General features: G+C 47.6%; 1 protein-coding gene across 3 annotated transcripts in view; it reads right to left on the bottom strand.

The window, feature by feature from the left end:
• LOC141162203 (cytochrome P450 2K4-like) overlaps nt 1-24,646 on the bottom strand; it is a 303,300-nt gene extending 278,654 nt beyond the window's left edge. For 2 of the 3 annotated variants that reach the window (XM_073648051.1, XM_073648052.1), the window contains exon 1: nt 24,403-24,646. In XM_073648051.1, the coding sequence (XP_073504152.1) occupies nt 24,403-24,597 (195 nt within the window). In that variant the 5' untranslated portion in view covers nt 24,598-24,646. The remainder of the gene's footprint in view (nt 1-24,402) is intronic. The other variant, XM_073648053.1, reaches the window with a different exon arrangement.
• Nucleotides 24,647-25,314: the final 668 nt, after the last annotated feature.

Here is a 25,314-nt window from a genome sequence, read left to right as displayed (position 1 = left end):
TGTAGAGATGTAAGTCGCTGAGCTGCGGGATGCGAACGGCGAAAGTGAGCACACAGCGACCGTGCCCTCTGCAGAAGGCCATCTAGTCTGGGATAGTGGGCTAAAAATTGCTGGACAACCAGGTTCAACACGTGAGCCATACAAGGCACGTGTGTGACATTGCCCTGGCGAAGGGCCGCACCCAGGTTTGCAGCATTGTCGCACACGGCCTTCCCTGGTTTCAGGTCCAGTGGAGACAACCATTCATGAAATTGGTTCTCCAGAGCTGACCACAACTCCTCAGCTGTGTGACTCACATTTCCCAGACATTTCAATGTAAAAACCGCCTGATGACGTTGAGCCCTACTGCCAGCATAGGAGGTGTGCAGGATCCCTTCTGCGCAGTTAGAAAGCTTGTGGCATGACCAGACAGGCTTTGGGTGCAGGTGGAAGACCGAGAGGAGGTTGAGGAGGCAGAAGCAGTGGAGGAACTTTGACATAAAGAGGATTGACGCACAACTCGTGGGGACGGCAAGACTTGGACAGCAGCCCCTTGTCCTGCTGTCACCATAGTTACCCAGTGCCCAGTCAGCGACATGTAACGCCCCTGTCCATGCCTACTCATCCAAGTGACTGTGGTGAAATGCACCCTGTCACACACAGAGTTTCTCAAAGAAGCGGTGATGTTGTGTGCGACATGCTGGTGGAGCGCAGGCACACCTTTCTTTGAGAAGTAGTGCCGACTGGGCATCTGGTACTGGGGCACTGCGACGGACATAAGGTCTCGAAAATCCTCTGTGTCCACCAGGCGGAAAGGCAGCATTTCTGTAGCCAAGAACTTGCAGATGGTGAAATTCAACCTCTTAGCTTTCTCATGGCTAGGAGGAAATGGTCTTTTACTTGTCCACATCTGAGGGACCGAGGGCTGGCTATTGTGCTTAGACGGGGTTGATAAGGGTGTCCCCGGCAAACTGCCGGTCTGTGAGGAAGATGCAGGCGGACATGTTAGGTTGCCTTGATCCAAAGGTGGTGCTATCGATGTCGGACAGCGCTCAAGACCAGCTGGTGTTACCACCTCCAAAGAAAATGATGACCTGCCAATCACGCTGGCTGTTGCGGGTAAAGAGGTGGCAGGTCTGCGCCCCAAAACAGGTGTGACTGCTGTCCCCCCAGTCACAGAGGATGAAGAGGCCGCGGATGCACAAGATATGGCAGACGGTGGTTGGCCCGGCCGGCTAGGCCGCATTGTAGCACACTGAGCTTCCCACTGCAACTTATGCTTCATGTCCATGTGCCGGTTCATGCATGAAGTACTCAAACTATGTATTTTTTGGCCTCTACTTAGCTTTTGCTGACAAATGTTACAGATAACACGAGTTGGGTCATCTTTATCGATCTGAAAAAATGCCCAGGCTATGCAAGGCTTAGCACCCATGCGACCTGAAGAGCCACCACGACTTGTGGTGAGAGGCAGAGTTGTGTTTGATGATGCAGTTGTTGACGTGCTTCCAGTACTACATCTCTGTCCAGGAAGGCGCAACCTGACCTCGTCGTCACTAGCATCTTCCTCCACCTCCTCTGCTGACCTCATCTCTTGGCTGACTGTGGGTTGACAGTAAGTGGGATCTCCAACCTCATCATCATCACCCTGTGCGTTATCACACCCGTCGTCCTCAGAGCCAACCTGTTCCTGCCCTGACAAAAAACTAAAGTTGTCGCTCCAATCAGGTATTTGAGTCTTATCATCGTCTTCCTCATTGTCTCCACCCACAGGAGTTACAGTTTGGGAATGAGGGTCTACATTATGGTCAGAACCTTCTGCGTCTGGTCCTGGATCCGACTCATAAAGATTCTGGGCATCAGTGCAGATCATTTCCTCGTCTGGATTCACAGAAGCGCTGGAGTCGACCTCTGATTCCCAGGCTATAGTATGAGTAAACAGCTCTGCAGACTCAACCATCTGTTCTACCTCATACTCAGACGGGCAGCTGGAGATTTGGGAGCTGTGAGGAAGCAAGTGCGATTGGGGTGACACCTTTGAGGACTGGAGTATTTGTGATGTTGAAGTTGATGTGGAGGAGAGCCCACTTAAAGGAGCACTTGATATCCGTTGAAGCACCTGCTGTTTTTGTGCCTCATCTGGAATTTGTAGCGATTGGCGTGGCCGTAAGAAAGGGATCTTATCACATTGTCCGCTAAAAGAAGTAGACATTTTAGTTTGGCTGGAAGATTGTCTTTCTTCTGCAGATATTACTGTTGCTTTAACACCTACCCCACGGACACAACCTTTTTTCCCCTTCCCAACACGCCTATTCCCCTTTCCACCAGCAGCAGGCCTTTTTCCACTCATTTTGGTGGTTAACTAATTAACAACTCTGGAGTTGTTTGCACAAAAAAACAATGGATGGGAACCGAGCAGAGCTGAGTGGCCAAACTGTGGTATTAGGCCAAAACTATTGGCTGGGTTAGATGCAGAAAAACTTATATTCAATTTGCAACCTGATGGAGGTCAGTATAGATGGACTAATAGAGAAAGTCCCACACACTGCTAGAAGGCCAAATATTTTTTCAGAGCTAGATGCAGAAAAAAATATATTCAGTTTGCAACCTGATGGAGGTCTGTATAGATGGATTAATAGAACAAGTCCCACACACAGCTAGAAGCCCAATATTTTTTCAGAGGTAGATGCAGAAAAAAATATATTCAGTTTGCAACCTGATGGAGGTCAGTATAGATGGACTAATACAACAAGTCCCACACACAGCTAGAAGCCCAATATTTTTTCAGAGGTAGATGTAGAAAAAAATATATTCAGTTTGCAACCTGATGGAGGTCTGTATAGATGGATTAATAGAACAAGTCCCACACACAGCTAGAAGCCCAATATTTTTTCAGAGGTAGATGCAGAAAAAAATATATTCAGTTTGCAACCTGATGGAGGTCAGTATAGATGGACTAATACAACAAGTCCCACACACAGCTAGAAGCCCAATATTTTTTCAGAGGTAGATGCAGAAAAAAATATATTCAGTTTGCAACCTGATGGAGGTCCGTATAGATGGATTAATAGAACAAGTCCCACACACAGCTAGAAGCCCAATATATTTTCAGAGGTAGATGCAGAAAAAAATATATTCAATTTGCAACCTGATGGAGGTCAGTATAGATGGACTAATACAACAAGTCCCACACACAGCTAGAAGCCCAATATTTTTTCAGAGGTAGATGCAGAAAAAAATATATTCAGTTTGCAACCTGATGGAGGTCTGTATAGATGGATTAATAGAACAAGTCCCACACACAGCTAAAAGCCCAATATTTTTTCAGAGGTAGATGCAGAAAAAAATATATTCAGTTTGCAACCTGATGGAGGTCAGTATAGATGGACTAATACAACAAGTCCCACACACAGCTAGAAGCCCAATATTTTTTCAGAGGTAGATGCAGAAAAAAATATATTCAGTTTGCAACCTGATGGAGGTCTGTATAGATGGACTAATACAACAAGTCCCACACACAGCTAGAAGCCCAATATTTTTTCAGAGGTAGATGCAGAAAAAAATATATTCAGTTTGCAACCTGATGGAGGTCAGTATAGATGGTCTAATACAACAAGTCCCACACACAGCTAGAAGCCCAATATTTTTTCAGAGCTAGATGCAGAAAAAAATTATATTCAATTTGCAACCTGATGGAGGTCAGTATAGATGGACTAATAGAATGATGCTATGCCCAAAAGATTTTACTTCACTAGGTGCAGTAAAAAAATTGGTATTCTATACACAGGTGGTATATCTTGCAACACAGATAGGCTACTCCACTGACTAACACACTCTGCAATAGGCCAAAAAGGATTAGCTTTGCTAGATTCAGCCAAATGCTGTGAAAAAAAACTTGCACAGCACTGGCACAGACCTGCCTGGCAAAAACTGATAGGAACTGATGTAACCTAGTCCTGAAAAGGACTCCAATTACAATTAGTCTTTACTCCCACAACCTATCTATTTAAGAGCACAGACCTGCCTGATAAAAGTCGTAGGAAATGCTGTAACCTAGTCCTTAAAAGGACTGCAATCACAACTATTCCCTACTCCCAAGCTATCTGTAGATTTGTGCGAAAATTGGCTTGAAATTAACAAGGTATAGCGCACACAGCAACAGCGGTGCCGTCTAACACGCAGCTGCAGCAGTGAGAAAATGGTGGCGACGGGGAAAATGGCTTGGTCTTATAGGGCAAGGACATGTGACATACACTGCCAATGACACATGCCCTTGCTTGTGTGAAAAAAAGCACTTCGCTCCGTGTGTGCGCTGCTGATAGGCTGACAGATTGCACCTCCCCACTGCAAATGCGGGAAAGAGAAAAAAAATGGAGATCTTCATTGTTCATGCAGAGATCCATCCCCTGCCCCTCCCCCCACCCCGCTGTACACTCAAACTGCGTATTAACATTAATTTTCATCTTTACTGAGAAAAAATCCAGTTATGATTTTGGTGCACGAACAGTTATCGAACATAACCTCGAACAGCCGAATTTTTCTCAAATTGTTCGTGTTCGCCGAACGGCTCGAACACCGCCCAAAACAGCTCGAATTTGAGATTGGCGAACAGTTCGAGTAGAACAACGCTCATCTCTACTCTGAACCACACTCTGGAATTACCTGGGAGTTGACCGAGTCCCTCACCTGGTGGACGCAGCACGGCTTGGGCAGTCATCGCCTGCAGCATTGACCTGAACAACAACTGTGAGTAAAGCATTGAAAACTGCAACTGCTCGTCTCTGTGGTTCCTCGCCGCACCAGCACCATTAGTACTGGGACGCTCACACCATCACCACCATCATCCACATTAGCTGCCCTGAGGCAATACTTCTCCCGTGGGGAGTCATCCCAAACTTAGCTGCGCAAACAACATCAGCCTCAGCGGTCTGCAGCGCAGCGGCGGTCCCCACTGACCGCAATCCACGGGTGGTGTAGTCGGACAATTATAACACCAATAGACTGCCACTGGTTTGACCACCCTGGGCACGGACCAGGTCACCGCCACAACGGAGACTACAACCCCCAGCATCCTATAACAGGCCCGGTTCCGGGTATCCCCTGCACAGCACAGGCCCAGGGGGCGCGTCACAAGGTCTTAGCAAAAATGTCATTAACAGGCCCCTTCTTTAATTACATATGCAATTTATATTCGTCCCCAAGGGCTCAGGTGTACATCCCAGGTTTCTTGTCCACTCCCTTTCCCCTTGAGAAGGGAACGAGACAGGGTTGTCTGTTGTCCTCCCTCCTCTTCAACTTTGCTCTGGAACCCTTAGTTTGCATTCTGTCAGATCCAAACACTTTCTCAGGTATCAAGTTTACTAGGAGATCAATTCAGGCGGCTTTTTTTGCAGATAACGTCATTCTGTTTATGTCTGATCCCATTCAACATTTGCCAGTAGTGTTGGACTTGCTTAAAAATTTTGGTTCTTATTCCAGGTTTAAAATCAATATTAAAAAGTGTGAAATTCTCCCATTAACCGAGAAGGGAATAAAACTCTGCCCAAATGGGTCTTTAAACGGTATATCCTTAGCACCCTCATATATCACCTATTTGGGAATTAAAATATGTTGCTCGCATTCATCTATATACACCTTAAACCAGTGTTTCCCAAACCCCATCCTCACGGCCCCCACAGGTCATGTTTTCAGGATCTCCTTAGTATTACACAGGTGACTGAAGTATCATCAAGGCATCAGGAATTCTCTCACCTGTGCAATGCTAAGGAGATCCTGAAAACATGACCTGTGGGGGGCCGTGAGGATGGGGTTTGGGAAACACTGCCTTAAACTATCCCCCTCTTATAAGAAAATCATTAGCCTATTAAAGTCATGGCAAGATTTGCCCTTATCTTTTATGGGTAGGGCACATTTTGTAAAAATGATTAGTACAGACAGGATTATGCATCAATTACAAACCTTACCATTACTCCTCAAACACTCTGACGTAACTATACTCAATAGGGCCTTCAGTTATTTTATCTGGATGGGAAAACGTCCTAGGAATAGTCTGAACATACTTATGGCTTCCAAAGACGATGGAGGCATTAATTTTCCAAGCATCAGAAATTACAATATCCCTGAAGAAGCCCCTGTGAATCGCGCATTGGAGTGGGGGGCGACATGGACACATCTCCAGCATGGCTCATGGTTGGTAACCCTTTCTTATACACTTGGATTATTATGGGCATTGTCTTTTATGTAGAATTACTCTTATGAGCCCTGTCTCTTATATATGATATATTTGTCTAAATTAGAGGCATTGTATGCACAGATGTGTAATTTATTCTTTGGAATTTAAGCACTTTGTACTTTATATCAGCAGTTCAGCACACATTGATTATTCAAATCTACTCTCAGTCCATGCACCTGGCACTTTTTTCATGCATGCTGCTGATGTTTCCCTGGCTCCCCCTTATTTTATTTTAGATTTTTTAATCTGTCCTATATGTTTTTTTATTTTCATGGTTGTCGTGTGATGTCTTTATACACAATAAAATTATTATTGTTAAACTTTATATGTGATAGTTATTATTTATTCCCGGATAGTTTTTTCTAGAAATTACAATCTTGCCTGCCTCTTTCATTACATAATAGACTGGTTCCACAAGAGACATACGAATTCTGACTACATGTTAGAGTCCGACTATGCATACCCCTTTAACTTAACTGCCCTCCTTCATTCTCGATTTACATCTTTACCTCTGGCAGATAAAAAGTGGTCAATCCTTAGGGACACTATTTCCGCATGGAAGGCAGTCAGGAAAAAATATGGCCTTTCCTTCAGAATCTCAAAGTACCTTCCGATATGGCAGAACCCAGAATTCCCCCAGGGTAGTGAAAATAAACTATTTTTGAAATTGCAGCAGGCAGGTGTAGACAACGTATCTCATCTTCTTCATCTAACTGAGCAGAGATGGTTGACTTATGTTTGGAAAGATATAACCTACCTCTCCAACATTATTGCCAATGTGAACAAATCAAACTCTCCATTATGGCCAATTTAAAAGACAATACCTTTGAACCTTACCAAAACGAGTTGGATGTCATTTTGTTATCTCCAATGGGTACCCCTTCAATATCTGTTCTTTATTCTGTAATGAGGTCTAATCTAATGGGGGTGCACCCAGACATTTTTTTTTAATATTGGAGGCAACAGTTGGAGGATGTGGAGATTCCCGATAAGGTCAGGACAGATTGGAATTTATTAAGAAATCACATTATAAATGAAGAGTGGAGAGAAACTCAAGATAAAATTATACGGGCCATTTATGCCTTTAAAATACCTAAAGAAAGATCCACTATCAAATATGCTAACTGCATGTCCTAAATGCCACCTTCCATGTTCAGACCTTATACATGGCCTTTGGTCATGCCCTGCATCAGTATCATGTTGGGGACAGGTATCAGATATGATTAACACCAATTGGGGTCCAGGATACATCCTCTCTCCTTATCTAGCCTTGTTGCATTTCTGGAGTAACACAGAGAACCCTGGTGGGAAGATAGGAGACCCACCCAAATAGATCCACACCCTGCTCATACTGGCAAAAAAATAGTTGCATAAATATTGGCTAGACCCCAACACTCCCCTCATTGCAGAATTGACAGCTCAAATGAAACATTTTATGGGAGTGGAGCAACAAGACGAGTCGTCCTTCCTCCGTCTCGACTAATTAAGCAGGTCTTCTAATTATCAAATCTTGACTGTAACACAGTGTAGGGTTCTCTCTCCCACTGGTCATCAAGTTTGTGAGTTCGTCTTTTCCTTTTCAATACTACTTCACCAGGTGAGAAGAGGAGGCGCGTTTTTGTTGTAGTGCGCCTCCTGCTTTTCTCTCACCCGAGTGAGACTGTCCTCTACACAGGCCTGTACTCTCCTGTACTGCTTCTGTCTAGTCGTGTCCCAGTCCTCAGTGGTCATATCAGCTTCAGGCTCAACAACACCAAGCTCCAGATCCATGGGAAGCTTTCCTGGCCTTGCTCGCATGAGATATGCCGGAGTGCAATTGGTGGAACTTACTGGTATATGATTATACAGATCTACTAGGTCAGGTAGTAGATCTGGCCACTGATTTCTCTCCTCAAGTGGTATGGTCTTTAGCAGGTCGATGATGATGTTATTCATCTTCTCACAGAGACCATGGGTTTGCGGGTGGTACGGTGTAGTTCTTATCTTCTTACACCCGTATAGATGGCAGAACTCCTTGAACAACTCAGCCTCAAAGGCCAGGCCTTGGTCCATCAGCACCTGCTCAGGATAACCATGGGGTCTACAGAAATATGCTTGGAATGTCTTTGCTGCTGTCTCTGCCATCAGGTCTTTGACGGGGGCAACCACTAGGAAACGTGAGTAGTGAACCACCATGGTCAGAGCATAGGAGTACCCTGACCTGCTGGGTGACAACTTGACATGGTCCAGGGCCACGATCTCCAGGGGTCGAGTCATCTTGATGGGTTGCAGGGGTGTGTTCTGGCTGCTGTAGTCCTTTCTTCTGAGGCTACAGGGTCCACAGTCCCGGCACCACCGCTCAATGGAGCTGCGCATTCCTACCCAGTTGAATCGACACTTCAGCATGGTCTCTAGATTTTCCAGCCAAAGTGCCCCGCCTGATCGTGGTAGGCCTCCAACACCATTTGGATGTCTGCCTTGGGGACCACTATCTGCCATACCGTGGGTTTTTGGATTGACGTACCTCCGGCACAGCTTCTCACGGTATATAAACAGCTGGCTTCTCTCGTTCCACAGCTGCTTTGCTTGCAGAGACGCTTCTTTTTCCAGGGAGGAACCTTCTTGAGTAATCTGTTCCTTGATGCGGCTGACAACCGGGTCACTGTACTGGGTCTCTTTCCAGCTGTGGTGAGGCAGGGGGTTTAACGTCTTTCCACGCTGCCTCCTGGAGGCTCATTGCTCGTGGATCATCCCATTCCAGTGAAATGCAGGCAGCTCAATCTCTTCCAGGTCATCCACTTCTTCTTCTGTGTCTGACTGGTGAGGCATCTTGGACAGGGCATCGGCATTGGTGTTCTTGCAGCCCACCCGGTATTTAATTGTGAATTGATAGTTTGACAGCCGAGCCATCTATCGTTGTTCCAGTGCTCCTAGCTTAGCTGTTTCAAGATGGGTCAAGGGGTTGTTATCAGTGAGGGCAGTGAACTTACTGGAGGCTAGGTAGTGCTTGAACCTTTCAGTGATGGCCCAGACCAAGGCCAGGAATGCTAACTTGAAGCTGCTATAGTTCTCTGGGTTCCTCTCGGTCGGGCGGAGCTTCCTGCTTGCGTATGCGATCACTTTTTCTTGGCCATTCTGCTTCTGACTTAAGACAGCTCCCAGTCCTTCGTTGCTGGCATCAGTATACAGCAGGAATGGTTGGCTGTAATCAGGGTAGGCTAGGATCTCATCACCTGTCAGGATCTCCTTCATCTCCTGAAATGACTCAGCTTGCTCCTTACCCCAGTGGAATGGGGGATTTCTGCCTTTGGGGGATTGCCCTACCAGGAGGTCTTGCAGAGACGCTGCTTTCTTGGTGTAGTCTTTTACAAACCTCCGGTAGTATCCTACTAGTCCCAAGAACTGTTGCACCTCTATGAGGTTCTTCGGCTCCGGCCACTTCTGGATGGCAGTGACTTTCTCCAGGTCTGGTGCTACTCCCTCTGGACTAACGATGTGCCCCAGGTACTGTACCTTTCTCTTGAGCAGGTGGCAATTTGAGGGCTTCAGCTGTATCCCGTACCGGACAGTGACTCAAATACATCTGCCAGATGCTTCAAGTGGTCCTCATACGTTTTGGAGTACACTATCACATCATCCAGGTATAGTAACACAGTCTCGAAGCTGCGGTGTCCCAGGCAGCACTCCATCAATCTCTGGAACGTTCCAGGGGCATTGCAGAGTCCAAACGGCATACTGTTGAACTCGCAGAGTCCCATCGGGGTGGTGAAGGCCGTCTTCTCCCGATCCTCCTCTGCCACAGCTACTTGCCAGTACTCACTAGTGAGGTCAAAGGTGGAAAAGTAATTTGCAGACTTTAAGGCAGCTAGGGACTCCTCTATGCGTGGTAAAGGGTATGCATCTTTATGTGTAATGCGATTCACTTGTTGGTAATCTACACACATTCTCACGCTCCCGTTCTTTTTCCTAACTAGCACTAGGGGATCTGCCCAGGGACTACAACTATCCCTTACTACCCCCACCTTTCTCATGTTGTGCAACATTTCCTTAGCCTTCTGGTAGTGTGCTGGTGGTATAGGCCTGTAACGTTCTTTGATGGGTGGATGGTCACCTGTGGGGATATGGTGTTGAACCCCCTTAATCCTCCCGAAGTCAAGTGGATGTTTACTGAACACTAGTGTTGAGCCACCCCCGTAGTGTTCGAGTTCGGTTCGGTTCGTCGAACACCCGTGTGTTCGCCGAACTGTTCGTCGAACTGTTCGTCGAACACCTTCGAACACCGTTAAAACCAATGGCAGGCAAACAAAAACACATAGAAACACATAGAAAACACCTTCAAAGGTGTCCAAAAGCTGACAAACTGCTCAGAAGACACAACTAACACATGGAAAAGTGACAAGTACATATAGTCATGCGAAAAGAAAAGAGGTGGAGGAGTAAAAGGAGGGGGAGGCACAGATATAGGCATGTCATGCCCTTCTAAAATCCAAAAAATGAGAAGCCGAGACGGCCAGTCCGCTCCTGCCCGTGCCACCTCCGTGTCGCCGGGTTTGTGCCAGAGCCGCGGTGAACCCTGACGGCCAGCCCCCCTCTCCCAATACTGGTGCCTGTCCGCTGGTGGGTCGAGAGAGCCCCCCTGTGGTGGAGGCAGCTCTAAGCTTTTTAATTTAAATTGTCCCTCTAATTTGAATGAATACACTTAAAATCCATTTACAAGGATCTATTGGAGGGCAAGTCTCATGCCAGCAGCCGCGTAATTCCAGCTCCAGTAGCGTCCACTAAAGCTGCTGCAGTTAAAAAGCTTTTATAAGGATCGAGCTCGGCTGTCCACCGCAAGGCATCCTAGTGCCAGTCCCAGCCCCTATGCCTTGGGGTGCCTCCTGATGCTCTTCACTAAGTATCCCGTGGTCCCGAAGCATTTCCTTTGAAAAAATTAAGTGTCCAAACTACAGGTGGTGTAGCTTGCTTAACAGCCGGGATAATCCGCTGACTAGCAGACACTGCTACTAGGCACAAAGTATTTCCTGGGCTAGATGCAGTTAAAAATTTGTAAGTAGATACTCTCGTTGGATGCTGAGAAAGCATTCCATAGAGTCTCCTGGCACGCCATATATGATTCTCTTAAAAAGCTTGGGGTAGGGGTCTAGGGGACCCTTTTATAGCCAAAATCACGGCCCTGTATCACAATACGTCACCTAGGCTGAAGATAAATGGAACTGTAGCACCGAGGGCTCGGTTGCTACAGACGTATTGCACCTCACCCAGAGGTGTGATATCTCACTCTCAGATAAGGATGGAGTGTGGATCAGGACCCGACACCTGCATGCATTACACCACATTGCCGTGGGGCAGGGCGACCAATATGCCCCTGAGATGGGCACGACAGTCCCTGTCCCTGGCTGGAGTGGGGGGAGGGAACACTGAGGAAGGGGAACCCTGCAGTGCAGGAGCAGGGAGGAAGCAGTTCCTGGGTGCATTGAGAAGGGAGTATAAAAGGTGGGCACCATCTTAGTTCAGTGCAGAGAAGTCTGAGCAGAAGTGGCAGGGAGCAGGGGCTCTGCATGAGCTCTGCTCCAGAGGCGGGCCTAGTAACAGAGGCCCAGGCCTGCAAGAGGGAGAAGGAAGGAAGAGGAGCGGAGAAGGCTCCAGGAACGAGGAATGAAGGGATCCCAGGGGTGCGGACGGGCGAGTCGCCACCGCACGCCCGAATCCACCTGCGTGGAGGGGTCAGGCCAAAGGGGGAGACCGGTCCCCGAACTAGTGGAGGCAGGAAACGACCCTCAGCTAGAAACCGGAGGCTCTGACATTTTATGTGGCGCAGCCCCTTGCTCCACCCGCTAGGAAGGCACCACATAGGGTCAGGGAAACTGGCGCCAAGTTTACCAAGAGGAGGCCCGAGGCAGCCGGACAGAAGTGTTGGTAAGAAAGGCCAGACAAAGGACACACAAAGGGGGTCCTGTGAAGCGCTCCAAAGTTATCTGGGAGTTGTCTGAGCCCCTCACCTGGTGAGCACAGTACGACGTGGGCAGCCGTTACCTGCAGACGTGGTCTGGATAATAAGAACTGTGAGTAAAGGCCCTGAACTGCATCACTGACTCCGTGTCGTTACTGCTGCTGCCCTGCACCATCACCCCCATCCTCCGCATACACTGCCCTGAGGCTATACTCCTCCCGTGGGGAGTTATACTACGCTCTGCTGCACCCACAACACCAGCCTTAGCGGTCTGCCCTGTAGCGGCGGTTCACTCTGACCGCAATCCACGGGTGGCGTAGTCGGACATTTAAACATCAAAACCACATATATAGTTCCGCCACTGGTTTGACCGCCCTGAGCCACGGAACCGGATCGCCGCCACGAAGACTACAACCACCAGCATCCACCAAAAAGGGTCCGGCTCCGGGTGTCCCAAGGCCCAGGGGGTGCGTCAGAACATTTTCATCACCTTTCACAATCACCAATGGGACAAGGCAGGGATGTCCTCTGTCCCCTCTCTTATACATCCTAGTGACGGAGCACCTGCTCTCATCAATTCGCCATAACCCCAATATTAGGTGGATTGAGGTGGGAGGCACCGAGTACAAGTGCTCTCTATTTGCTGATGATGTCCTAGTATATATCACTCAATCACATATATCCATCCCTGCTGTTATGGCTGAAATAGATCACTTTGTTACATGGTAAAATTTTAAAATCAATGCAGCGAAGTCTGAGGCCCTCGATGTCTCCCTCCCTAAATCCATATAGGATTCCATCCAGTCCAACTTTCCCTTTGCCTGGCCCTCACAGGGTATCAAATACTTAGGAATTCCTATTCATAGAGACCTCTCCCATCTATGTTATCTTAATTTTGGGCCCTTTATTGAACAATTCCATACAGACCACGGTTGGCAAGTTAGAACTGTAAGATTCACTACGTGAACCACTGGTGTTTTGTGGAAAAGCACATGTACACCGCGTTCCAAATTATTATGCAAAAAGTGTTTAGGAGTGATAAGGGAAGAATTTGTTTGTTTGTCAGTTAAACTCATTGATGGTGATGTGTGTCAGGGCTCTTTATATCACTGTAAGCAATTGCAGACACCTGTGCTAATTAGTTTGGCAGGTGTGTCCAATGAAAGGCAAGACTACTTAAGAAGGCTCTCTCACATTATTAAGCAGCCTACATTTTCTGCCAAAATGGGAAAGAAAAAGGATGTGTCGGCTGCTGAGAAGCAACAAATTGTGGAGTGTTTAGGTCAAGGCATGACTACAATCAACATTGTGCGATGATCAGGATGAAGTGTCTTGGCAATCAAGAAGTATGTAGCTGATTCACAGTACACACGTGTGCGTGCTGATAAGGGCAAATTGAGGACTCTTTCCTACAGGCAATTACGTCAGGTTGAAACAGCAGCGGCAAAAAAGCCTTGTCATAGCAGCAGACAAGTTTTTGAAGCTGCTTGTGCCTCCAACGTCCCACGAACAACAAGATGCAGGGTCCTTCAGAGGTTTGCAGCTGTGCATATGCCATCCTGTCGACCTCCTCTATCCACTTCACACAAGCAGAAACGGCTCCAGTGGGCCAAACATTACATGAAGACTGATTTCAAAACTGTTTTGTTCACGGATGAGTGCCGTGCAGCGCTCGATGGTCCAGATGAATGGAGTGGAGGATGGCTGGTTGATGGACACCCCACGCAAACACGGCTACAGCGCCAACAAGGAGGCGGTGGAGTAATGTTTTGGGCTGGAATCATGGGGAGAGAGATTGTCGGCCCCTTTAGGATCCCTGAAGGCGCTAAAGATGAACTCCATAATGTATGTGGATTTTCTCAAACAGCACTTCCTGCCATGGTTCAAGAAGAAGAACCGTGTATTTCACAGCAAGATCATTTTTCTGCATGATAATGCACCATCTCATACTGCACATAAAACATCTGCATCTCTGGCTGATATGGGCATAAAAGGGGACAAACTTATGGTGTGACCCCCATGCTCCCCTGACCTCTACCCCATTCAGAACCTTTGGAGCATCATTAAAAGGAGTGTCTATGATGGCGGGAGGCAGTTCACATCTAAGCAACAGCTCTGGGAGGGTATTCTGTCCTCATGCAAAACAATTGAAGCAGAAACCATCCAAAACCTGACAAATTCAATGGACGAGAGAGTTCAGAAGCTCCTTTCGAACAAGGGGTCCTATGTGAAAATGTAACATCACCTAGAATAAAGTTTTGAGTTGAAAACTGTTTGATTTCAGTTTCTAACAACCTGCTAATGCTTATAATTTCAAAAATGACCATTTTTTTGGTCTTTATTAAAATGAAAAGGTTGATCGAAAAGTTTGGGGGATCTAAGAGTGTGGCAACCCAGTAGTCATGATTACTTCGAATTCTGACAATATGAGGGTCATGCTGCAGGTAGTGCAGCAAGAAGGCACTTATGTGTCTTGCGCATCTCGGAGCCCCAAAATTATTTTCCGGGCTAGATGCAGCTAAAAATTATTTTTAATTTTAAATCTGGTGAAGCTTATTATAGATGGCCTAATAGGATCAGTGCTGCACACTGCTACAAAGCCCAAATTATTTTCCAGTCAAGATACAGATAAACATGATTAGTAATTTGAAAGCTTAAAACGGTTGGTAGGGTGATTTTAACCAATCATCAAGCTTTTACTCTCCCCAGGATGACACAGGGGTAGAAAAGTCGTTTCGGATCCATGATTTGTTCATCTTTATTAACGTGAGTCTGTCTACATTATCAGTGGAGAGCCGCGTGCGCTTATCTGTCAGCACACCACCAGCAGCGCTGAACACACGTTCAGACAGAACGCTGGCTGCGGGGCATGACAAGATCTCCAAGGCGTAAGTGGCTAGCTCCGGCCATTTATCCAGATTGGAAGCCCAAAAAGAGCAAGGGTCCAGTGACACAGTCGTGGCTTCAATGTTTACTTGGAGATACTCCTGTACCATCGTCTCTAGGCGTTGACTATGTGTCAGACTTCTTGTCTCCTGTGGCCTTGCAAAGGATGGGCTAAAAAAGTGGTGAAATGATTCCGCAAAATTGATGTTACCAGCAGATACTGTGGTTCTGTTACGGTTTGAGTGCTCAACACTTGACGGTCCCACGGTTGGCAAGTTGGAACTGTGAGATTCACTACGTGCACCACTGGTATTTTGTGGAAAAGCACATGTAAGATTCTGCAACAGTCTCTGCTGATACTCCTGCATGCGTGCATCCCTTTCTATGGCAGGAATAATTTCTGCAAATTTACTTTTGTACCGGGGATCTAACAGTGTGGCAACCCAGTAGTCAGGATTATTTCTAATTCTCACAATTCGAGGGTCATGTTGCAGGTAGTGCAGCAAGAAGGCACTCATGTGTGTTGCGCATCCAGGAGCACCAAGTCCCTGTTGTGTTGGTGGCGAGGTAGCAATCATGCTTCCTTCCTCTGTCCTCTCCCCCCAACCTCGCACAACAGAAATGTGATCAAGGTCTCCCTCATCTGATGAGTCTTCCATCAGTTCGTCCTCCACTTCTTCCTGGGCTCCTGCACCTTCCTCACTAGTTTGGCTGCTACCATGCGCCCTGGTAAAATCATCTCCCCCACCCTCACATGCCTGCCGCCTTGGTGCTGCCGACCGTCTGGACCTTGCAGATGTTAGCCCTTCCGCATACAACTCCTCCTCCTCTACTTCCTCCACCTCCTCTTGTGCCACCACCTGACTCCGAATTCTGTTTAACATGTGCTCCAGCATGTAAATCACCGGAATAGTCATGCTGATAATGGCATCGTCAGCACTAAACATCTTCGTCGCCATTTCAAAACTGTGCAGAAGGGTGCATAGGTCCCTGATCTGAGACCACTCCTCCAGCGTGATTTGCCCCACCTCTGAATCTCGTTGGCCCAGGCTATACGTCAGAACGTATTGCACCAGGGCTTGTCGGTGCTGCCACAGTCGCTGCAACATGTGCAGAGTTGAATTCCACCGGGTAGGCACATCGCATTTTAGCCGGTGAAGTGGCAGGCCCAACGACTTCTGTAGATATGTAAGTCGCTGAGCTGCGGGATGCGAACGGCGGAAGTGAGCACACAGCGACCGTGCCCTCTGCAGAAGGCCATCTAGTCTGGGATAGTGGGCTAAAAATTGCTGGACAACCAGGTTCAACACGTGAGCCATACAAGGCACGTGTGTGACATTGCCCCGGCGAAGGGCCGCACCCAGGTTTGCAGCATTGTCGCACACGGCCTTACCTGGTTTCAGGTCCAGTGGAGACAACCATTCATGAAATTGGTTCTCCAGAGCTGACCACAACTCCTCAGCTGTGTGACTCACATTTCCCAGACATTTCAATGTAAAAACCGCCTGATGACGTTGAGCGCTACTGCCAGCATAGTAAGGAGGTGTGCAGGATCCCTTCTGCGCAGTTAGAAAGCTTGTGGCATGACCAGACAGCCTTTGGGTGCAGGTGGAAGACCGAGAGGAGGTTGAGGAGGCAGAAGCAGTGGAGGAAAAATGACATAAAGAGGATTGACGCACAACTCGTGGGGACGGCAAGACTTGGACAGCAGCCCCTTGTCCTGCTGTCACCATAGTTACCCAGTGCCCAGTCAGCGACATGTAACGCCCCTGTCCATGCCTACTCGTCCAAGTGTCTGTGGTGAAATGCACCCTGTCACACACAGAGTTTCTCAAAGAAGCGGTGATGTTGTGTGCGACATGCTGGTGGAGCGCAGGCACACCTTTCTTTGAGAAGTAGTGCCGACTGGGCATCTGGTACTGGGGCACTGCGACGGACATAAGGTCTCGAAAATCCTCTGTGTCCTCCAGGCGGAAAGGCAGCATTTCTGTAGCCAAGAGCTTGCAGATGGTGAAATTCAACCTCTTAGCTTTCTCATGGCTAGGAGGAAATGGTCTTTTACTTGTCCACATCTGAGGGACCGAGGGCTGGCTATTGTGCTTAGACGGGGTTGATAAGGGTGTCCCCGGCAAACTGCCGGTCTGTGAGGAAGATGCAGGCGGACATGTTAGGTTGCCTTGATCCAAAGGTGGTGCTATCGATGTCGGACAGCGCTCAAGACCAGCTGGTGTTACCACCTCCAAAGAAAATGATGACCTGCCAATCACGCTGGCTGTTGCGGGTAAAGAGGTGGCAGGTCTGCGCCCCAAAACAGGTGTGACTGCTGTCCCCCCAGTCACAGAGGATGAAGAGGCCACGGATGCACAAGATATGGCAGACGGTGGTTGGCCCGGCCGGCTAGACCGCATTGTAGCACACTGAGCTTCCCACTGCAACTTATGCTTCATGTCCATGTGCCGGTTCATGCATGAAGTACTCAAACTATGTATTTTTTGGCCTCTACTTAGCTTTTGCTGACAAATGTTACAGATAACACAAGTTGGGTCATCTTTATCGATCTGAAAAAATGCCCAGGCTATGCAAGGCTTAGCACCCATGCGACCTGAAGAGCCACCACGACTTGTGGTGAGAGGCAGAGTTGTGTTTGAGGATGCAGTTGTTGACGTGCTTCCAGTACTACGTCTCTGTCCAGGAAGGCGCAACCTGACCTCGTCGTCACTAGCATCTTCCTCCACCTCCTCTGCTGACCTCATCTCTTGGCTGACTGTGGGTTGACAGTAAGTGGGATCTCCGACCTCATCATCATCACCCTGTGCGTTATCACACCCGTCGTCCTCAGAGCCAACCTGTTCCTGCCCTGACAAAAAACTAAAGTTGTCGCTCCAATCAGGTATTTGAGTCTTATCATCGTCTTCCTCATTGTCTCCACCAACAGGAGTTACAGTTTGGGAATGAGGGTCTACATTATGGTCAGAACCTTCTGCGTCTGGTCCTGGATCCGACTCATAAAGATTCTGGGCATCAGTGCAGATCATTTCCTCGTCTGGATTCACAGAAGCGCTGGAGTCGACCTCTGATTCCCAGGCTATAGTATGAGTAAACAGCTCTGCAGACTCAACCATCTGTTCTACCTCATACTCAGACGGGCAGCTGGAGATTTGGGAGCTGTGAGGAAGCAAGTGCGATTTGGGTGACACCTTTGAGGACTGGAGTATTTGTGATGTTGAAGTTGATGTGGAGGAGAGCCCACTTAAAGGAGCACTTGATATCCGTTGAAGCACCTGCTGTTTTTGTGCCTCATCTGGAATTTGTAGCGATTGGCGTGGCCGTAAGAAAGGGATCTTATCACATTGTCCGCTAAAAGAAGTAGACATTTTAGTTTGGCTGGAAGATGGTCTTTCTTCTGCACCTACCCCACGGACACAACCTTTTTTCCCCTTCCCAACACGCCTATTCCCCTTTCCACCAGCAGCAGGCCTTTTTCCACTCATTTTGGTGGTTAACTAATTCACAACTCTGGAGTTGTTTGCACAAAAAAACAATGGATGGTAACCGAGCAGAGCTGAGTGGCCAAACTGTGGTATTAGGCCAAAACTATTGGCTGGGTTAGATGCAGAAAAAAATTATTTTTAATTTGCAACCTGATGGAGGTCAGTATAGATGGACTAATAGACCAAGTCCCACACACCGCTAGAAGCCCAAATATTTTTTCAGAGCTAGATGCAGAAAATTTTTTTATTCAATTTGCAACCTGATGGAGGTCAGTATAGATGGACTAATAGACCAAGTCCCACACACTGCTAGAAGCCCAAATATTTTTTCAGAGCTAGATGCAGAAAAAAATTATTTTTAATTTGCAACCTGATGGAGGTCAGTATAGATGGACTAATAGACCAAGTCCCACACACTGCTAGAAGCCCAAATATTTTTTCAGAGCTAGATGCAGAAAAAAATTATTTTTAATTTGCAACCTGATGGAGGTCAGTATAGATGGACTAATAGAACAAGTCCCACACGCTGCTAGAAGCCCAAATATTTTTTCAGAGATAAATGAAGAAAAAAATTATTTTTAATTTGCAACCTGATGGAGGTCAGTATAGATGGACTAATAGACCAAGTCCCACACACTGCTAGAAGCCCAAATATTTTTTCAGAGCTAGATGCAGAAAAAAATTATTTTTAATTTGCAACCTGATGGAGGTCAGTATAGATGGACTAATAGACCAAGTCCCACACACTGCTAGAAGCCCAAATATTTTTTCAGAGCTAGATGCAGAAAAAAATTATATTCAGTTTGCAACCTGATGGAGGTCAGTATAGATGGACTAATAGAATGATGCTATGCCCAAAAGATTTTACTTCACTAGGTGCAGTAAAAAAATTGGTATTCTATACACAGGTGGTATATCTTGCAACACAGATAGGCTACTCCACTGACTAACACACTCTGCAATAGGCCAAAAAGGATTAGCTTTGCTAGATTCAGCCAAATGCTGTGAAAAAAACTTGCACAGCACTGGCACAGACCTGCCTGGCAAAAACTGATAGGAACTGATGTAACCTAGTCCTGAAAAGGACTCCAATTACAATTAGTCTTTACTCCCACAATCTATCTATTTAAGAGCACAGACCTGCCTGATAAAAGTCGTAGGAAATGCTGTAACCTAGTCCTTAAAAGGACTGCAATCACAACTATTCCCTACTCCCAAGCTATCTGTATATTTGTGCGAAAATTGGCTTGAAATTAACAAGGTATAGCGCACACAGCAACAGCGGTGCCGTCTAACACGCAGCTGCAGCAGTGAGAAAATGGTGGCGACGGGGAAAATGGCTTGGTCTTATAGGGCAAGGACATGTGACATACACTGCCAATCACACATGCCCTTGCTTGTGTGAAAAAAAGCACTTCGCTCCGTGTGTGCGCTGCTGATAGGCTGACAGATTGCACCTCCCCACTGCAAATGCGGGAAAGAGAAAAAAAAATGGAGATCTTCATTGTTCCTGCAGAGATCCATCCCCTGCCCCTCCCCCCACCCCGCTGTACACTCAAACTGCGTATTAACATTAATTTTCATCATTACTGAGAAAAAATCCAGTTATGATTTTGGTGCACGAACAGTTATCGAACATAACCTCGAACAGCCGAATTTTTCTCAAATTGTTCGTGTTCGCCGACCGGCTCGAACACCGCCCAAAACAGCTCGAATTTGAGATTGGCGAACAGTTCGAGTAGAACAACGCTCATCTCTACTGAACACCTCCACATATTCTTGAACCACCCGGTGTGCACCCTGTTTCTGATGGGCAGGAGTGGTGTCTGTCCCAACATGGAGCTGTTGACACCAATCCTCCACCTGGGTTGCAGGGTCGTTATCCTCCACTTCGTCTGGTGAAGTTAAGAACTCCGCCTTGTGAATGCAGTTGTTATTTACAGCATGTAATTTGGCAACAGTGGCATAACGTGGAAATCTGACCTCACCTTTCCCACAGTTGAGAAGATAGACGGACACCCTCCCATCTACCACTCCTCTGGCGGTTAACAGCGTGGGTCTGTGCTCGGAGCAAAGGGGTTCTACTACCGCCTGGTAGCTCTGTCCTCTAAGACCTATGGCAGCGCTACACCAGATAAGCATTTCACTCATTGGGGGGATCACAATGGGTATGGGGTCCGTCACCCGCACATTACCAATTTCACCATCTGTTAACCTTACTTGCTGTTGGTACATGAGGACTCGGATCTCCTTCTGCAGCGCCCTCCTCTGTCCTGGTCTGGCAGTGTCAGCTATCTGTTGGAGCAAGAGCACAACTTCTCCCAAACAGTTACCAACAATGTTAATGCCTAGTACCATATACGGATTGGTATCATCAGGATTAGTCTCTACTACAATTAGTCCCTGGTCCTTCAGCTCCACTCTTCCCACTTTTACTGTCACATTCTTAACCCCGATTAGATTAAGGGGGAGTCCGTTTGAGGCATAAACAGAAAGGTTTGGAGCTGGTGGACGTAGGTCTTCCATGGACCAAAACCTCTTGTAGAGGACGTCAGGCATTATGGTTACCTGAGATCCTGTGTCCAGCAGAGCGTGCGTCGGCATGCCGTTCAGCACAATGGACAGGAAAGGTCTTCCTCCGACTAACCTGTTTTACCAGTCTGATGGGCCTGGGAAGTTTACTCCAGGGTGTCGGCCCTCGGCCCCAGGGTTTTGTCGTTTAAAGGACAATTCTGGGCTGTGTGTCCGGTCTTGCGGCAGCGGTAGCAGGTAGTGTCCTTCTGTGGACGGCGCTGGTCACTGATCCTCGTAGAAGGTGGTGTTGTCCTCCTCCTCCTTCGCATCCAGGGGAGATCCTCAGGGCTATCGGCTAACAGGATTTTCCTTCCTTCCTCAGCCTCCTTCCGCAGCTGCAGAGCATTCAGCACAGTGGTCAGGGTTTTGCTCAACTGACGCACTTCAGAGCGCAGACTGTCCAGCTCTCTAGGGGACGTTGCTGGAACCTTGGCTTTAGCAGCCACTGGGGAAAAAGTGGGTGTAGCAGGCACTGGGTAGCCCCACCCTGGTAACATTGGATGGCATTTGTTTCCAGGGGCTGCAGTCCTTTTTATAGCCATGTCCTTAAGATTGTCAAAGGTGGCATCTGGATGATCCAAGGACCACCAACGCACAGTCCTGCTCTCCTCTGGAGACCTCAGTCCCCAGACAAACTGTTCCTTCAGCATTTTGTTTTCATTTTCGATGCTGGTCAGACTAACCTGTTTCAGAGCCCGCAGGGCCCCTTGTAGACGCCATGCATAGTCCCGAATATTGTCCTCCGGCTGTTGAGAACAGTTGTAGAACCTCATCTGGAGGTCGGCCTCCGTATGATCCTCAAAAACAGTCTGCGGACACTGACTCCTGGTCTGTGGCTGACCAGGTTTCCACTTCCCGTTCCGCAGCACCAGTCAGTTGTCCTAATACAACAGCGGCTCATGCCTTGCCTGTCATAGAGTACATGTCCAAGATACTGCATATCTTCCGTTTGAATCCAGACAGGGTATCTGGTTTGCCTTTGTACTGGGGGAGCCACTTTGCGCCAGGAATGTACGGTAAAGTTATGGGAATGACAGGAGTTACAGGCGCTGCTGGTGAAGCGTCCGCCTCGGCCTGCCCGGAGTCGGGCGCGGGTTGAACATCATGGCATTCTGGCATTATGCTGTTCGTCAGACATTCTGGTGCCCCCCTAGCAAACCTACCTTCTTTTGTTTTCTTCCGGTAGGCCGCAGCTCCACAGGTGACGGTCTCCTTCAGGACCTTGCGTCGCTTGCATCCTACATCAGAGCATTCAGCGACACTCCTTCCAGGACCTGGCGCTTCTCGGTTTGACGTTGAAGTGTGGGGCGTGTCCGGGGCTTCGCGCGCTTTTGCAGGTACGCCCCTCAGTTTCCCGCGGTTACGCCCTTCTTCATAACACTCCGTCGTTGCAGCGGGCACGCGATCCTGTTTGTGACGCCAGGAAAGATGACCAGCCCAGGGGATGGGGATGACTCGGTACCCGGGCCTTTGACTGGCCTTGGGGATGTCGCGGTGGTCGGCTCCCGGGCCTGTACCCTGTGGTCAGCTTTTAAAAGGGGATTGTTTGTTAAGTTTATGAAAGTTCGTGACGCCACCTGTGGTTTCTGGTGAGAATCACCAGCGCTGCGGCAGTCCACTGAGGCCGGTGATAAGGCAGCTTGATGGTATAGCTCCCCACAGGTGTAGCTAGGCCTGAGGGCAGCATACGGAGAAGGGGATGCAGGACAAGCGAGACCCAGCCGGGTCAGAGCAAGAACAGGGTCAGACACGATAGTCACTTCAGTACCTTTTACTGATGGAAATTCAGGCACGTCCCGGAGCACTGTAGGGTGAAGGGTGCATATCAGGATCCTCCCCAATGAGCGGGTGTAGGGCCTCCTGTTTCTTGCCTCTGCGTAGTAAGTTTCTGACCTGCCTGAAGCTAGGCCTAACTTTATCTCTGTCCTGCACTGCCTGACGTTGTGGTAGGGCCTTCTCTTGGAGTGCACGCTCCCAGCTTACGGGGCCTATGTGTCTCCTGGCTCTGCTACGTATCAGCTCTCTGGTGAACCTGGGACTTGTAGTTCTCCAGGTATTCCAGTTATGCCTTACTGAGTCGTAGAGATCCCGGTAAGCTCAGGCAAGGTGTCCGGTATATGCTTCGGGGTGAGCTGGGTAAGCTCCTCTGCCCCCACTGCAACTCACTTTCCACTCGCCTTTGGCCACGCTCGGGCCCTCACCAGGCTACTCACACTAACGGTAGCTTGCCGCACTTCACCGATCTTATGGCGCCGGCACACCTAAAGCTCACTATTCTGAGATAGAACTGAGTCTTAGTCTGGATGAGCTCCACTGCAGGCTAGCAACTGCAGAAGCTGGAGCTACTCTGTCCTCTGAGGTAACTCTTCTCAGTTGTACTGGACTAGACTGAACTGCTTAGCTCCACCTTCCCTATTTATATCCCTAACGGGCTCCCTCTGCTGGTCTGAGGTGGAAGGTGGAGATGTGTGAATGTTTATGGGGGCCTCTTGTGGAGGATTCCATCAATGCACTCTTCTAGGATCTGTGGTACCAAGCGCAGCTAGGCGTCACACTGTGATCAGTTGACCAGAGCAGATTTAGCTTTTCTGATCCATGGTGATTAACTGGTAATCCCAAGGAACGTCCAACAGCAATGCCCAGCTTTACTAATGCTCATGTGCTTCAATGGACATAAATCTCTAAAGCCATTTGTAGTATTTGGTATCAATGCTCCCCAGGATACTGGAAACTGTTATAGCACCAGGAGAGACAATCGACCCCATAATATATTATTGGCCAAAGTTTTCGAATAAAATGATCAACGCTTTTAGAAATGGTATTGGATTTACATTTGGCCATACATTAAATTCTATGGTATTTTCATTAATCCATTTTTTCTTCTCCTATTGCTTCATTAAATGAACGAGGAACTAACTCAGTAAATTAGCACAGTTAAAACCTTGATAGCAGAACATGGTTGCATACATCTCCAGCAACATGACAAGTCTACAGCTCTTCAAGAGGTTCTTGACTTTGAACAATCCCTATTTTATTAGATGGTTCCTGATCAGCTGTTATTACATTGAAATCTGCCAGTAGGTATTCAATCTCTCTGCCTCACCACCACAGGTTAAATGAAGCATTACACAGTGCCCATTCACATCAATAGTTTTTGTATAATGCAGCAAAGGACGAGAACTCCAGAGCTTTAATACCCACCATGAATCCATTCATATCTGTCTCATTCGGCAACCACCCCAATTCCTTTGCTCCCAGCTAAATACTGTTGCACCCTCCTTGACTATACAGTAAGTACAGTATCCTACCTGCATCAGAGATTCGTGGGGCCTTTCCAGGTCCACCAGGTGGAGATTTCCAATGACAGGCAGAGGCATAGGTCCAGGGGGCATTTTTGCTGTGCGCTTCCTAATTCCATTTATCCAATAGATGAATAATGAAATGAAAATTGAAAAGTATACCAACACATCAGCTCTAGCTAAAAAGTAGGTAATAAAAGCCATAGCGAAGTCTGTTCTAATTGTGCTGCTGTCCTTATATTTATACACATGGGCTTTTTTTTCCTACATGCGTTAATCTTTACAAATAACCCATAATAAACTGATTGGCCAATTGCTATTTACCTTGGCCAGACAATCTTGGTTTAGATTGCACAATTTTGTTGTTACATTCATAGTATTATGCATTCCTTCCAAATAAATGTTGGCCAAGGTGTATTATAACGTGATATCATACAATAGTATAAAGGAATATGATTTGCAATTTTATATCTTATCTGTTCTGCAGCTGTATCACTGCTATGGTGTAAAGTTCACACTGTAAGGCAGCGCTAGTCATCATGCTGGGGGCCACTCGCTGCAGCAGGTCAATTAAAGCACACCAGACACGTTTTCCAGTATTTCACAATCCAGCAGTTTATTACACTTTACTACTGCTTATCACCGAGTCCAACTCAGTGGCTCGCTGACATACACATATAATGTCTAGGAGCCTTTCAAGTGGCAGACAGGCCCACTTGGCTCCAGTTACAGCCTCCAGCAAAGTCACTTATAGCAACGTCCATATAATGCAGTGTTTTACCTTTGCCGGGTTTTAGCTGCTTCAGTCAGTTTTGTTCTGCCACCACTGTGGCTTTACGGCTTCCCAGATGGGGGACTCCAGCCCTTGTTCCTTCAAAGGCTACTGGCATGTTGTCTCACCTAACATCCAGCCTCTGCCTT

The sequence above is a fragment of the Phyllobates terribilis genome, unplaced genomic scaffold (assembly GCF_046119375.1).
Source record: "Phyllobates terribilis strain yellow unplaced genomic scaffold, ASM4611937v1 Scaffold_9__5_contigs__length_417890890, whole genome shotgun sequence".
NCBI lineage: Eukaryota > Metazoa > Chordata > Amphibia > Anura > Dendrobatidae > Phyllobates > Phyllobates terribilis.
The sequence above is the reverse complement of the archived record's forward strand: the minus strand, read 5'-3'. Positions and strand labels throughout refer to the sequence as shown.